We start from the raw sequence: 15,663 nt of genomic DNA on the forward strand, positions 1-15,663 counted from the left end.
CGTAGCGGTGTCATTTTTGCTTGATAAAAGGCTTCGCGTGTTTCAGCCAGCTCGAACGTCGGGAAATATTGGTTAGTCGCGCGGCGTGTGTCGGTGACACGAGTGTTTTACGTCGACATGGAAATTCATGACGTTTAATTTTCGCGTTATGCACGCTGGAACCTTCTGTTTAGCAGAATTTTAGACAGAATTTCCACTCCGGAAAGTAATTCCATTAATTACTTTTCCCGCTCGATCGACTACGAAATTCCATGTCATCCTTGTAATACGCGCAACGCTTTCAAACTTTTTGCAAACACGCGCGAGTCGTTTAAATACCAGTCGGTTCACCTTTTCTCGGCTCTCGGTAGTGGTCTTCTTTGCTCACCTTTCTTCGGTAACGTATCAGAGACCGGATCCGGTAAACGTAATAGCATTTCTTCGAGAATCGATGGTTAAAATGCCGTAACGTGTTTGTTCCAGGGTAAGGACATGGAAAACATAAGGGCAATCTCGAACAAGCAATGGTCGCGATAGACGATTATTATATGGCGGGAAATACGAAGATGACACTTGTTGCTTCTCGCGTGACTCGAGAGATACTGAGAAAGCGTATCGCGAGAGCTCGGAAACCTCTGAGAGTCGCGATGTACTCTCTTCTCTCTAAGCTTGACGTTATTTATACCAGACGATACCGGTTCGCGTTATTTCGGGAATCGAACGAGCACGCAAACTCATTGGCTAGTAGCGGGACAATCGAACGGCGAAAAAGATGTTTTGGTAGGGAGCGACCACGGGTGGCGGTAATATCGATTGACGTGTTTACTGGTTGCTACCGACAGGGGGTGGTGGATTCATACCGAACGATTCCACATCTTTTCTCGTTAATTTTAACACCGGGATCGTTTCGAGATAATTACCGAAGTTCGCAAATAAAGATATATTCGTTTGGAAGAAAGGAAAGAAGGAAGGTATATTATTTAAAGCGAATTGTGCGTCCCGCCGTGTATTTTCCCGCAGTCTTTTCATCGCTTTGGCGATTTTTACGAAACGAGATCTCTGCCGTTTTGATCAAGGAATCCGAGGTGTGACAACGTTTAAACGAGGCAAAGCGAGAACACAGCGTTTGATGTCGCGTTTCCTCAACTCTTTTCATGTTTCAAAAATATCGCCTTTGAGATTTCGTCGTTTCCCTTTCGCCCGAGACGACTCCGCAAACAGTTGGTCTTGAATTTCCTCGGATTATCCCGTGACTTTTCGCAAAGATCAAGCTGTCATTTTAAAATGACTATTTACGCGTTTTCCTGGCTCTAGGAAGTCGCGAAGCAGTTTAGTCTATCTCGTCAAAAATCCGCGTCAAAGTCTGCCAAATATTTCCCGACGTTCAACGCATTAAAGGTCACTCTTTGTCGCCATTCCCAGGTTTCCATAACAGCCATCCTTTACATCTTCGTAACGTGCAAACTTTATATCGGACACGTCTAGCGATAATATTAATAAGAACGCGACACGACTGACCCTGGAAACTTCAGCCATGTTGGATCGTCTTATAAGTTCGCCCCGACGTGCGTTTATACGCTTCACCGTGTGTTTTGTCATCCTAGCTCCTGTAAAACAAGTCAGAGGCTCCGATATTAAAATTTCTCAACGGTAGAACGGTCTTTGGCAAAAAGTCGAGAAGAAATTCCGGAACGGGAGAATAAAGGGGTAGATCGACCCAAATATCGGTAAGCCATATCTATTCAACTCGTGGCCAAGATGGCTCGTTGCCGGGGATGCGTGGCAGTTCGCGTGTCGAACAGGTTTAGGGCCTCGTATTCTTTCAATACCGCTGCGATAAGAAACGCACTTCCGGCCGGGCTGATGCGTCGAGTCATAGTTCAACCGCATTTACGATCGCGTTACCTCAGATCCGTCGTGAATAATGCATCAGCGTAAAAAATCGACGTCGCGCGGAGCGAAGCCTCCCTTTATCATATCGAGCGTAACGCTGTTCCCCTGGTGAAGAAGATTCCGCTCCATTCTCGAGGCGAACATCAATTTTTCCAGCCTGCCAAAGGGTATTCTCGTGTCGCTGCTCCGTTTCACCGTTTCGCTCTCGTGATCTCGAGTCGACATCCCGTGTGATCGTATTTTTGGCCCGCCTTAACGATACAGAAATTCCTTGGGCCGGCGACCATCCCATCGGTATGAAAATTACACCCCCGAAGATTTGGCCCCTTAAATTGAAACTCTGCTTCGAGCAGTAATATCGCGGCGTTCCGCAGCGGCGCTATCGAGAAATTTATCGTCGACTTGCCTAGGCAGCCAGCTTTAATGGAGGATTCGAACGGTATTATTCCACGATGGAGAGAAAATTTTCCGAGATTGTATGTAGGTCGTGGCGAAATTGTCACTGATCGCACGTCCCCGGGAAAGATAACTTTACCTAACGTAGCTGGGATTCTACCTTACTCGTCCGAGTAACGAGTGTCATCTCGCTGCTGCATCGTAAAACTCGACTGTTTCTTACACTTTTCTTTTATTTTTTCCCCCTTTATTCCGTGCATGATTTCTTTTAAAAGATCTATTCGAGAAGTTGCAAGAACCGGAGGAACTCGCTTTTCCCCCTGTACCGGTAATGGATCCGGTGGAACCTCGACACGAAAGAACAGTGAGTAAATTCGCGTGGAAAATGAATTTGTTATCGAGAAATGTACGATTGAGTATGCGTGGAGAATTTTTCCGTCATCCTGCGTGTGCGTGTGTACGCGACGCAGAGGGAAATCGATTAAGACGCGATCGAGCTACCATTAAGTCGTACACGTTCTTACAAGCTTTACGGTGTCGGACAGTTCGCTTTTATGGCATCGATTTGTTTGCCAACCTATATGTCACGACTCATCGTAAAGAATCCTACGACGATCATGGAGAGAAGGAGAGAGAAAGAGGGATAGAGAGTTACGTTATGATCATCCAGTGTCGTTTAACTCGAGATAGCCTATCGGCGTGAAAAATTATTCCTCGTTCTACCTCGGACCGAACGTTTATCGACTCCCCCTGCCGCTATACTTCACGAAACAAAACACCATAGTACATTTTCGCGCGAAACGTTGCAACGAAAGTTGTAACGTTGAATTTAAACGGAACGACTCGATTTACTTTGCGCGTAACTTCCAGTGTCGTCTTCGTATTCGAACGCGCGAGTTTGATACTCGTTACCGAACGTTTCCGAACTTCGGGGTTACCTTTTGATCTGAGAGTCGATGGAAAAGCTTCGGGGCTAGTTAAAGTACAACGCATATTCGTCGTAAATTCAGAACTAATTAAACTTAATGGAAAATAGCCTCTGTGTATTTTTACGAGATGTTGACTTTGTGCAGGAATATCTCTTCCACTCGTGCGATGGGACGTCAAAACGCACCGTCAGAAATGAAGAGGATGGACGGGAGGGAAGGAAAAAAGAGATAAAAAGGAAAAGAGTCCATCAGAGGATAACGTAATTCCGTTGAATGGCAGCCGAATACCGGCGAGGAGCGCGCAAATTGGTCGACGGCGTCGTTAACATCCAGCTCGACCTACCTTCCAATTTCCCGTTGTTGACGAGCAACGAATTGTTCGACTTCCTGGACGAATTCCGCGACATTTGGCTGTGACTGGGGCTGCTGTCCGTGCTCTTCTTCTCGATCACGTCGTGGCAGCTGTACGAGGTGTGCTGTATCGTCAATATGGGATGGACGCTTCCTTGAAGCCCCCGGATGAAACAGAAGAGAGGATATAGCCAAGTGAGCGATCGGATGACCGAACCGATGATGGAGCTTTCTGATTTATCGTGGCCCGATTCTCGATTTACTGGCTGGCAAAGCAACGTCTAATGGACATTCGCGGAGGGTTCATTGCGTTTCTGACCGCTTTTGTCTCCGATTCCGATCAATCAAATACACGGGCAGAGATAAACCGATACCGTCCCCATCCGGCGTGTGCGCGTTGAATTTCCCGCAACACTCAACATTTACCGGATGGAGGGTCACAGTACTACCGATATATTGTCTATAATGTCGCGTTAAATATTGATGCATTCGAGAGTCGAGCTGAACCAATCGCTAACGAGGGTTTCGATTTTCAATCGCACGATTTCCGGCCATTTTCCCGGAAATCATAATTACAGGACAAACTTTTGCGTCCCTTCGAATGGTTAAATAGCAGCTTTCTCCGCTATCGATATACGTATACATTAAGAGAGAAATCGCCATAGAGAACGGAAGGTAAAGATTTTTGCTGTACGTTAGATATACCTTGCGTTTACTTGAAGTATATATTATAAGTATCTTCTATGATACTCTTTTATTTCTACTATACTCTTTTATGCTATAGAAAGCCAGCTCTCGTGGAAGTTTAATCAAAGAGAAACATCGTCGAAGCATGTCGCGCACATAAAGAGACGCATCCGTCCATTTGCTTCCCCGCGTTCAGCTTTCCGTCTTTCGTTTACGCGCGAATTTCGTAAATGATCCAAGGAAAATCGGAGAACTTTAACGAACGATCGTTTCGAACAGTTTCGCTTTTCTTCTCTTCGCAGCTTGGATTATCATTTATCATCTATCGCGGCCGAACAATCAGATTCTTTTCGATGCTCACTGCCAGCATTGCGTGGTGGAAAATTGACACCCCCGACGTTTGGTGGCGAGATTAAATTACCGAATGGAACCGGTAATCATTCACGGTGACCCACATTGCAGGATCGATCGATTTTTTCCGTGTCGCGGCATCGAAACTCGCGTTTATACTCGTTTGTCGCCGGTGACAATGTCAGAAACGTTTGATCGCGCAATGTATCATTCGGTATTAGAGCGTGTCTCAGACGAATAAAAGGATAACTGACGTTTGTGCTGCCAATGTATCGTCCTCATCCGAGCGTTTGCCGATCCGATGATAAGTTATACACGGGTGTAAATCAGAGTCTAAATAACTCGAGTATTCGAATTCGAGAATATCATTCATTCGAATTGAACGTTCTGGTATCGTGTTTCAGCAAGGTTACACGATAGGGTTTACGAAAGGAATGTACCAAAGATATCCCTGTGGTCTGATCCTTTTGTATCCCGCGAGATACACCAGGCTAGGGTAAACATTTTGGTCTTCTCCCTGGATTAGAGAAAGTTAATATTGCATAATGTCGTTGTAGACTCGCACCGATGGAAAGATGATTTAGCGCGTTTACGTGCACGTATATTGCGCGTTTACACTGCAAATACCTTTGTCAAAGACCTAAATTTATCGTCGAAGGACATTCTAAATAGACCTTTCCTTCGACAACGTTCCAAGGATTAAACGACCACGAGGAATTAAAAAACAATAATAGCTTCCTTTCTCTCCGCGAGATCGAAGACGATCGCTTATGCGTTCAGCTCGTTTAACGATTAACCTCCAATTAAATACGCGAACATCAGTCTGGAACATCGGATTAAAAGATTTGTCGCGAAGGGGTAATTAATTCGTGACACGGAGTAAAATCGTAATTACCTGTGCGTGCCCTGGTAGAGGTTTCGCTTTCCGTTTTATGGTGTCCCAAAGCTTGCAGCTTCTCCGTGATCCCGTGGATTTTTTCGGCTAAAAAGGAACCGTGTCCTTCCGACGACGTTCCACCAGGAAGACCAGTGCTGTTCACGTTACTGCTCGATGTCGTGTGAGACGTAATGGCGGCACAGGCAGTCGTCGACGATAACACGGCCATTTCCTGATACGGGAATCGTTGCACTACAGTTAGACGAGGTGGTATTTTGACGAAAGATCCGAGCTATTTCATTCACGGATCGGTATGAAAAATTTCATCGAATATACAACGCTGCATGCGGCGAGTTGAATATTTCGCTCGAGGGCTACTCGGATCTCTTTCTCCTTTCATAGCCGCTGAGAGGTCACTTTCCGAATGTAAGAGTCTTTTGAGAAACGAAACGAAGGGGAAGCATACCTTGAAAGCTTTCCCATCGACTCCCCGTGGCACCCTTTTGACGAACGATAGGAAAAGGTGCCGTGAAAGTTCGTCGGGGCTCGACACCTCGAGATAGGTGTTCAGGAATTTGCGAAATTCCTCGTAATCGATGTCCTGAAACAAGAACATTTCAATGATAACCAGCAGTGCATATTTTAAAGCGTATGCTCGACGTTTACGCTATTCGGGCATTATCGATGGCAAACGCGTTTGTCCTAATTCGATGATTTTAATTCCGACTCGGCGTGGAATCGGAAAAAGCGATCAACGATAGCGGAGTATTTGGAAATAAATGCAATTTAAATCGATTGTTTATAGAAATCCATTTGGAAATTATAAGCCGTCCAATGCTAAATTGGCTCGATGGTACTTAATTTAATCAGTCATCGTAATTGGGGTCTGTTATCATAACTCGTGACGTTCCGGTTCACGATTTAAATGTTACGCCGACAAATCAATTATAATCGTTGTAATAAAAATACCATTCTCGATACCGAATCAGCAAATACTAATGGTCATACTCGAGTACCCTCCAAGTTCATCTGAAGGTCACTCGAGGATCATTCAAGTCACGATATCATTGGTGTTCGAGGCTTATTCAAGATCACGACAAGTGATGATGATAACGCTTGCGTAATTTACAACAAGGCATAATGTAACACGGATTGTCCGATGAACCGAGCAATTTCGACCTGACGATTCCGCGAATGCTTCTCAGATAGTACTCATGCCGTGACGCAACGAAATCCTACCCCAGACTAAGTCTCCTGACCAGTCGATTTAACGGGCCCAGAATTTCAACGGCGGACACACATATTAACTCGATAATAGCGATGTCCATCTTGTAATCAGCAATGTTGAATAGTTTGCTCGGCACTGGCCGATCTAGATCAGTGGCTATTATGCACGGATTACACGTTGATCTAAATCTTGTTAACGCGTAAGCTTTCCGCACACAAAGCCGGCGATGGTGTTCGCGGGCTAAAATGAGTTTCCATCGGGCGACCTGGACCACCATATGGGAAACTCCCTGCCGAGGAAATGGCCTTCCGCCGTTCCACGAGCGACGAGTATTAAAATCGTTTTCCGAACAGATTAAAATTACGATGTCGATCGTGGACCGGTAACGCAGTCGTTCCCGTTGAACGGTTCAACGGAAGACTTTGGATGTCGATAGTCGCGCGACAGAGATGAAATTAAATTTCTCCGGGGCTCAGGTGAAAGTTTCTCGAGCACCTGTGTGACGAAGTAATTGCTCTAATTGGTTCGATATTTTCCCATTATGTCGGCATACCTGTTGATCAACAGCGGGGGCTCTCGATCTAGAAATCTTGGTATTGCTCGAGACGTCGGCGATCGAACGGAGAAAAATGCTTGCAAGCTGCGGGCCGTCGAAGTTCAAAGGAAATTGGTCAAACGACGAGTCGTTGTATCGAAATTAATCGCGAGTACGCGATATTTCGACAGGATCACGGTGTCATACCGCTAAACGCGTAATACCCAGAAATCTCCTCGATTACGAATATCCTTTCGGATATCTAGATCGAATATATCTCCTAACGTGTAAACATTCCATTATTCCACGTCCCCCCTCCCCTCGTTCTCGTTAATTAATTTACTCTTTGCTCGCAAAATTTCGTTTCGCACGCATACACGCGTATTTAACATAATCGATAATTACAGGTACCTTGAAGCAAGTTCGCGCGATATTAATTAGCATTCATTAGTTGTCGCTCATGAATACCAATTATAATCACCCGGGTGTTTGTTTCAGCTACGACTTCATCAAGGCTCTCGAATAATGCGTTTGTGACATTACAAATGATTAATTATCGTGACCCTTTTCTGCACCCCGCCTTCGTTACCAGAATGTTCGTTATAGACACCATTACTTTGCCGGCTAACCCTATCCCCCTCTCCTGCTTCGATAGATACTCCTGTATCGCCATTTTTCTTCTACGGTGTTTAAATAATTACACAAATCGCATTCATCGTCTTTAACAAATCTGATCCTTTCCGCTGTCTGTTGCACGGATCTTGTCTCGATGTAAGCCATTAACTTTTCAATGCTAATTAGTCGATACGGTTCGTACAATCGGCATTTGTAACTTGAAGGCGCTATTCAAGGCGTTTGACCTCCTAAGTCGCGGGCGTCTTTTAATTGCACGAGCAAGTTAATGAGGAAACAAGCCGGCTACGGGTCCTTAACGACCAACCCAGTTTCGCGTCTTATTTGAGCAGATCCGTTCGAGAGCGACATTTATCGATGTTCCAGCCAACGCGAGGGCGTTGCCTTTCACCATTTTTCTTCTCCTTTTCCTTCCGCTCCCTCTTTCTTATCTTCCGCTCATCCCTGTTCAGCCCGAGCGGCCACGGACGATAAAGCTTCGGAACGGACCGCGGGTACAAAGCGAAAGGGCGCAGTTACTTGGTCGCGAGCGACCGATAGTACGAACACGCTCGTCCCGAAATGCCGGATTATCTCGAGAGAAAAATGCAATTTCGACTTTATTGTCCGGCACACGACGTCGAAACGTGCCACCGATTCCGAGCAAAGACACCCGCACAGGAATACTCGATATTGTAACGTTCGCCTCAAAGCGTCGCTCGCAAGCTTCGTATTCCACGGTTAGGTCGTTTTACGCCTGCTACCGTTTTACGCCTTTCATGCATTTCGAAACGTCGCCATTTACTTCCCACGAACCCTCCACGTCCACGAATATATCTCCCAGACGATCTTCCGCATTACTAACTTCAATTACCGCCACGTTTACGCAGCGACGGTTCAAATAATACAACGATCTATTATAAAAATAGGCCAAGAGCCCCCGAATTTTTGTATTATCAATTCGTGTTGTTTATAATAACCGCGATGGCTAACATCGCGATGAAAATGATAAAAAATTGATATTTTAGGAGATACGAAAATATGCACGGTTTTACGCAAATTCGGGGAATAAAATAGGACTAGGTTAACAGGTTAACAGGTTAAAAGGGAATTTTACGTAAAATCGAAACCGTGTTAACGTTATCGTCGAGAATGTTATCGACTTGGCAGTAGAATAGTTCCGAATCGCTAGTTCCCTATAGAGAAAAAGTGCTCGAGTGCAGGGGGTTGGTAATGCGATAAGGAAAAAGGCAGTGTTAAATGTCTCGATTTATTTCGAAAAAACCTCTTTTCAACTTTTATCCTCGCGGATTAAACACTTGGAAATAGTTCACGAACGTATCCATTACCGCGGGAATTAACCCGAGCACAGGTCGGTCGGACGAATGCTCGAATTTACTACTTAACAGGCGGCGCGAACGCGTTTGCCGCAATTGTATTTCACCTAGCGTTTTCTCGTTGTAAACAACGCGTTGGTACCGTGAACGTTGCCGATTACGAACGTTCTTAGAGTAAAGCAGCCGATTCAGGCAGGTTGTAACCTTATCTCACGATTGTTCTCGCGTCACGGTTTATGTATTGCTGGCTGGCCGGTTAGTTAAGCCAAGTGCTGCTCTTTCAGCGGCTTCCTTGAAACGAGTTGCTCGTGCAACTGTAGTATTCAGGCCCGAATGAACCTCCAGAAATATGTAGAATCAGGATATAAATAGCTTAAAATAGGGTTGAATAAAGAAGGAGGTTGGATGAACAGTGATGTATACAAAACTAGAAGACGATACGAAATAACGCTATACTACTCTTTTCGCTACTTCTTTCGGCTTCTCGCTATGAAGCTGCACACAACTCTCCTGGGAAAGAATCGTCCTTCATTTTCCTTGATTTTCCTTAAAACTACCTTTACCCCTTCAGTCGCTGAAAATATCGTAGACCCATCGGTGGACTGTTCGTCGACGAACGTTTTCCTGATGAGTCTGATCTTCGTCCTATCACCTCACTTTCTCTTGCTTTCTCCTTTATCGCCCTTTTCCGCTTAGGGTCCTCAAACGTTTGACACTACACAGTCGATACGAATTTAAAGGAAAAAAAGGAACAAACAAGAGACTCCTGGTATCTGTTTTTACCGCAGCTTCGAACATGGTTGTCACCGTGTACACCTGCAAGTCACTTAGATCTCGATTGGCAGGTAAAAAGCTTGCTACGGCACTGGAACGTTGTGAAGAAGCAATCGTGGTATATAGAGTCTCATTGGTCTCGTTAAAAGCTGCCTTTACGACGGCATACCCGCGTAAGTTTACGTGATAAATAAAGGAGATAAAGGGACACGTCGGAGAGGTGTTACAATGGAGTGTAACTACAGAAATTTCTTAGGAAATCGTCGATTAATCTCCGACCGAGTTATTAGTTCCGTGAGTTTGTACTTGCGAAGCTCCCACTCTTTATGGTCCACACCATATTCTATATTTCAACCAGATTCATATCCCACGAACTGGTATATCTTTATCAAACGAAACTTTATTTCCAGAAAAGTCTACATTCCGAGAGCGAAAGGACATGGAAACAGAGAAGAAAAATTAAAACAAACTGGACGGGAATCGTTTGGAAAGGTTACGAAATTAATGTAAAGAGCGGCCATGTTGGATCAGGCCCAAAGTTCAACAGCGTTTCGGGAAAGGTAGCCACGCGAAGTTGCATCGAGACGATTGCTCTGGCCAATGAAAATTTTGTTATCCTTCGCTGGAGGAAGGAAGAGGACGAAGAAAGATCATTCGGAAATTCCATCTCTCCCGTATCAGCGGGTCAACCTAAATATCTTCGGTGAAACAGAAACCGAGACGAGGGTACCGAAAGATGTCGGGAAGACCGGGCGGAAATCAGTGCGGAAGGTGCAGGAAGTGTGCGAAGTGGGGTAAGAATTTCAGCGAGGGTATGAAATTACGACGGAGCCGAATCGTGGCAGAGGGATTCCTTGGGCAATCGCGAATCGACGGTATCGTGGCTTATCCTCGATATACGATCGCACGAATGTGCCGGAAACTGGGTCACACTCGTTGGCCGAAGGAATATCCGCATGAATGAGACAGGACACGGCCATTAAGCTTTGGGAAGAGACAGAGCGTGGGGTCGGTGAAGGGCGAGGCGACGAACGGCAGAGTTTAGAGGAGGATAGAATCGAGGTTGTTCTCAATGGTCACGTAAGGGAGCGTTGGTGACGTCAGCGGGCCGATGACATCATCGTGAGGTCGTCATAACCCCGATAAGGCTGCCGGGTATATAGGTCAAAGGAGAGAAAAGGATATGGCCGTTGGATCATAACGGGCAGGAGGCGACCAAGTGTTTCGAAATGTCACGTAGGCTGTCGTAAAATTGACTCATTGCTCGGTCGGTACGCGATCGGGGATGAAGAGAAATGGCGAATGACGGTTCCCATACCTACCACCGAAGTCGTTGGTTACATTTTTCAATGAGGCACGGCCGGTAAACGATAAAAAATGGCCGAGCTTTCGTCGGCCACTCGGAAATGGTTACACCTCTGCTAATCCGAGTGACCGCGTTGGCGTTCGCTTTCGTCCGAGCAAGATTTCAAATCCTCTGATTTCTGGAGCGCTATGCAGTAGCCTGTTCCCCTTTTGCCGGTATTTAAAGCGGTAAAATATATTTTCCGTTTGTAGTGGGTGGAAAGGTTAAAACGGCGTTAAACCGTGGTAAATTGAAACTCGTTAAATCGAGGCAGGCAGAAACGTTGAAACGCGTTTTAACAGCGGCAACTAATGCTTGCCTAAATATTCCTGGTTAATCGAGACCAACGGTCGTTAATCGGCGGAGTTGGTTAATTCTAAGCGGGACGAGAGACATTCATTCATCGAACGCGTATACGAATCGTGGTTAAAACCGATTCGCCACGTGTTTACACGTATTACATGGGTATCGCAGAGGGCTGGATCATTCGATAGGGGGTGGAGCACAGTGTCAACAATTCAGGTGCCAGGAATAGCTCGACCGTCCATGTACCTGGCTATAAGGAGAACTTAAAGGTTGCCTGCCTGCCGCGGAGGTGGGTCGCTTTCAATTAAACCTCTTATGGAGAGAATCCACACCTTGCTCAAACATAATAAGCTTCTCACCCCCTGCGAGTTTCACTCGAGTTCTACCAATGATGTATAATACGTTGCCTCGCTCTAAGGAGCATTCTTTATGACCTGGTTAAAAGAACTTTCGTATCGTCCCTGCGCCATTTGCGTCTGGTGCATCGTGTCGGGAACTAACAAGAACACCGATTCCACTGCGAGTATAGAGCTAGAAATTCTTCTACCACGTGACGGTTAAATCGGGTTTCGCTGGCTACGATATACATACCCGATGAATATTCTCTTCTCGGAGTAAAAATAAATTGTAAACAGATCTTCACGGTCGAAACTGAAGATGAAATATACCGGTTCTCCCGAGGACATCTTCCTCCATTTCGAATCGAATAAGTCACCGCACCGATACGTACTTTCCTTCCCGTTGCTCGTCGTGCCATTCGATTCGTTCCTCGCGCTATCTCTACGTGGATCGATGAACGTTCCTCTCGATTCCACGTCCGAAGGAGGAACAATTGCAATGCAAACGCGATAACAAGACCCGGTATACTTGTTCCACTTACCCAATTGACGCGCATCATTTCTTACTCGTCCCGCTTTCCAGTCAAGTCATTTCCAGTCAAGCTTCGCGATATTTCGAAACGAGCTGTTTCGTCGGCGCCATCTCCCTCGGATTAAAGCTTCTCCCAGTCCCACAGGGTCGCAAACGAATATTTGCTTAGTAGACAGCTTCGATCACTCTTGCCAGACACCTACGTTTTCCGAAGCGAGATTCCCCGTGTACCCGATTCGATCCCGTTCCCACGAGCACATATTTTATCCGTCCTACGAACCAGCCGGTTGTTCCAGCTCGATGAGATTTATGCCTCTCGTGCTGTCCTTTGAGAAACTTGCAAGTTTCATCGCCAGCCCGCATACAATTGCTTCTGGGTCATTGTCTCGATAGGGCGTCTTCCCGAAGGATCACCATAAGTGAATCGCGTCTTCGTTAAACGACGACAAAATGGAAGCTACTAGGACCGAACTTCCCTCAGCCTGTGTCAGAAAAGTTTCCCCTCCTTGCCTGGTTCAACACTTTCATAAAGTGTCCCTCCTCGGATCGCGCTCGAGCGGAAGATATTTGTTATTTTCGAGAAGTTCCCGCGAGAGCATGGAAATTACCGGTTACTACGATCTCCCGTGGAAATTGATACGGTCAAGCGTTCGTTCGCCGATATCGGAGGCATCGACTTCGTTGATACGTTATATAAGATGGCTGGAGTGCTCGTAAAGGGCGAGTAAGTATCCTCAGATACTTTTTAAGCCAATAGCCGTTGGATTACGTGGAAGTAGCTCTCCGGAGGAGAACGGTTCGACAGAGAGGCAGCGAGGAAGCTGAATTTCCCGCCTTCGAATTCAATATTGTCACGAGTCGTGCTCGGAAGGACTGCGATGGTGGAACAGTAGCGTTGGTGCTTCCGAGTCCCCTGGACAGTTATTAAATTTTCCAACTGGATTGTCTTCGAAATTACACGCGTGGAATAAGAATGAATCGAGTTGCGAGACGAAGGGTTCGAGTTAGGGTATTAGTCGATGGAGACGATGACCCTTTGAAACGTTCGATCGTGAATAAATCAGGGATTAAATTTTCGAACTGGACTGTCTATGAAATTACGAAACTAAGGGATAAAGTTAGAGACCTAGTCGATGCGGATGTTGACACTCGACTCTCGATAAATTGAATAGAAAAAGAAATAAATAGACGAACGAAATGCAAAGAAAATGTCAAAGGGGACGTAAAAAGTCGAGGAAGAAGATGGAACAACTTGGGAGCGCGATGAAAGAGGAGTTTATTCGTCGTTAAACTAAATCTCGAGATCAAACAATTTCGAAGATCGTTGAAAATTCGTGGATTCGAAGATCGATTCGTTGACAGACGGCAAGCAGTCTAAACCATGTTTTAGATCGATTAAAACAAATATAGACAGCATTTGTGAGTGTTGCTTCCTCCCGTTTAGAAACGTTCAAATAAACTGAAGTCGGCGGGAGGGGGTCTGCTAAGAATAATCTGTATATCAGAAGTTAAAAAACCCGGTACGTAAAACTGAAAACGCGGCATTAAAACTGCCTACGGACTATCCGTGAATGTTGCTTGCAAACGGACCTTTAATTTTCCAGAAATTCACTGACGAACGCTCCTTGCTTGCCTCGTTATAACGATGTCATCGCGACGCCCAACTTTTGCGTCAAATTTTCCTTGGTATCCAGACTATTGGACATCTCTCGTTCCTGGGATTCCACGTGGTAAATTCCAGCAATGGAATCGCGACTAGTGGCTTATGATGTTGGCCTACCAAAGTCCATGACGCGGCGGATTACGTCCGTACTTGAACGAACGATCATTTTAAATTCATCTATACTACTTGGTCTCGCAGATCCCCTACTTTCTCGCCACGTTCTAGTTCCAATCTCCGTGTATATATTATTAAGCAGTCATTATAAACACATCTTCGCGACCTGTCAAGTCTAAATCCGTAGGGAAGGATCGTATTGTTTATTGAGGAGGTCAGTGGCACCCTTCCTCGAGTGCGTCACTAGAAAGGGAATAGTTGCGTAGGCACATGTTCATACCGAGCATGATAGACGGGTACGTATCATCTAAATATACAGTGGACCGGCTGATGGTCCGAAAATAACTAGGCTTCTCTGTTTGTTTCCTTCGTGACGCCTATATGCTGTAGTACGCGCCATTCGACGTACGCATTCATCCAGCATCCGGGTCTTCCGATACGATCTTCTCCGTGTATTCGCCAAACAGCTACAGCATACACAGCGTCAGTTCTTCTTTCTTTTACGTATCCCAAGGTTCGTCCACCGATCGACGTTACACGCGTAAAACGTATCCGTATCGCGAGAGAATCTCCCACGCTGACCTGCCAAACCTCCATCTTGCGGCTACAGAGATCCGAGCGATCCGTGTCGCCATGTGACAGACGGGTTGTCACATCGAAGGAGGTCGGTCGTTAGGACGCGAGGTATACGAGCGTGATTCGAGACAGGGTTCCCGAGGTTAATACGTATACCGGTTTTCATCGGGGATAATGCTTTTACCACGATCATCCTCGTAGGTCTTCCAGCGCATTAGCTCCTCGATGGCACCAGGAACGACATTCTCGAATTACGTGGTCGAGAATTTATAAAGGAAAGAGAGCTCTCGATCCGTAACTTGATCCTTGCATCACGGACATTTTGCAAGGCTTTTTACGAACTTTCGTCGCGCATTATTCTGTCCATTGACTCGGTGAAGCGAGCCAGACAGTTCTTCTTCGGAGAGTCAGGCGACTGCAGCTATGAACTCTGTGTACCGTGAACCAGATTCGAGATAAGCGGCATAAGCAAAGAAGTCTCGCGAATTTATCGAGCAGCGAAAATTCGATATTCGACAACGAGTGGTTGATCAAAGAGACTTGTCCCGACCTGGCGTGGTAACTTTCGGTTGCATCGTGACGTTCCTACAATTTTAATCGCTTCGCCCGACCGCGATGGTCGTCCTGTCCGCGAAGAAATACGCGTAACGGCGGCCATTTTATTTCACAGTCCATTTGTGCCGGTGCAAAAGACGAGTGACGGGCGCGTTCGATAAAGGCGCAAATATCGGTTCACCGACCGAGAATCAGCGTGGATTCACGGCCCGGAAACCATGACGTCATTGTTCTCATGGAAACGGGAGCGGGAGGAACCGGTGACGTCACCAGCTGCGGAGCTCG

At 46.0% G+C, this 15,663-nt stretch overlaps 1 protein-coding gene across 1 annotated transcript in view; it reads right to left on the minus strand.

Moving 5' to 3' along the window:
- The window catches only part of Dgk (diacyl glycerol kinase 1), a 42,316-nt gene that overhangs the window by 6,397 nt on the left and 20,256 nt on the right, over positions 1–15,663 (minus strand). The window contains exons 3-5 of the mRNA XM_017905641.1: positions 5,930–6,064; positions 5,482–5,695; positions 3,541–3,702 (exon numbers count right to left, since the gene is read on the minus strand). Coding sequence (XP_017761130.1) covers positions 3,541–3,702; positions 5,482–5,695; positions 5,930–6,064 — 511 coding nt within the window. The remainder of the gene's footprint in view (positions 1–3,540; positions 3,703–5,481; positions 5,696–5,929; positions 6,065–15,663) is intronic.

Source organism: Eufriesea mexicana, unplaced genomic scaffold, assembly GCF_001483705.2.
Source record: "Eufriesea mexicana isolate 0111107269 unplaced genomic scaffold, ASM148370v2 scaffold4231, whole genome shotgun sequence".
NCBI lineage: Eukaryota > Metazoa > Arthropoda > Insecta > Hymenoptera > Apidae > Eufriesea > Eufriesea mexicana.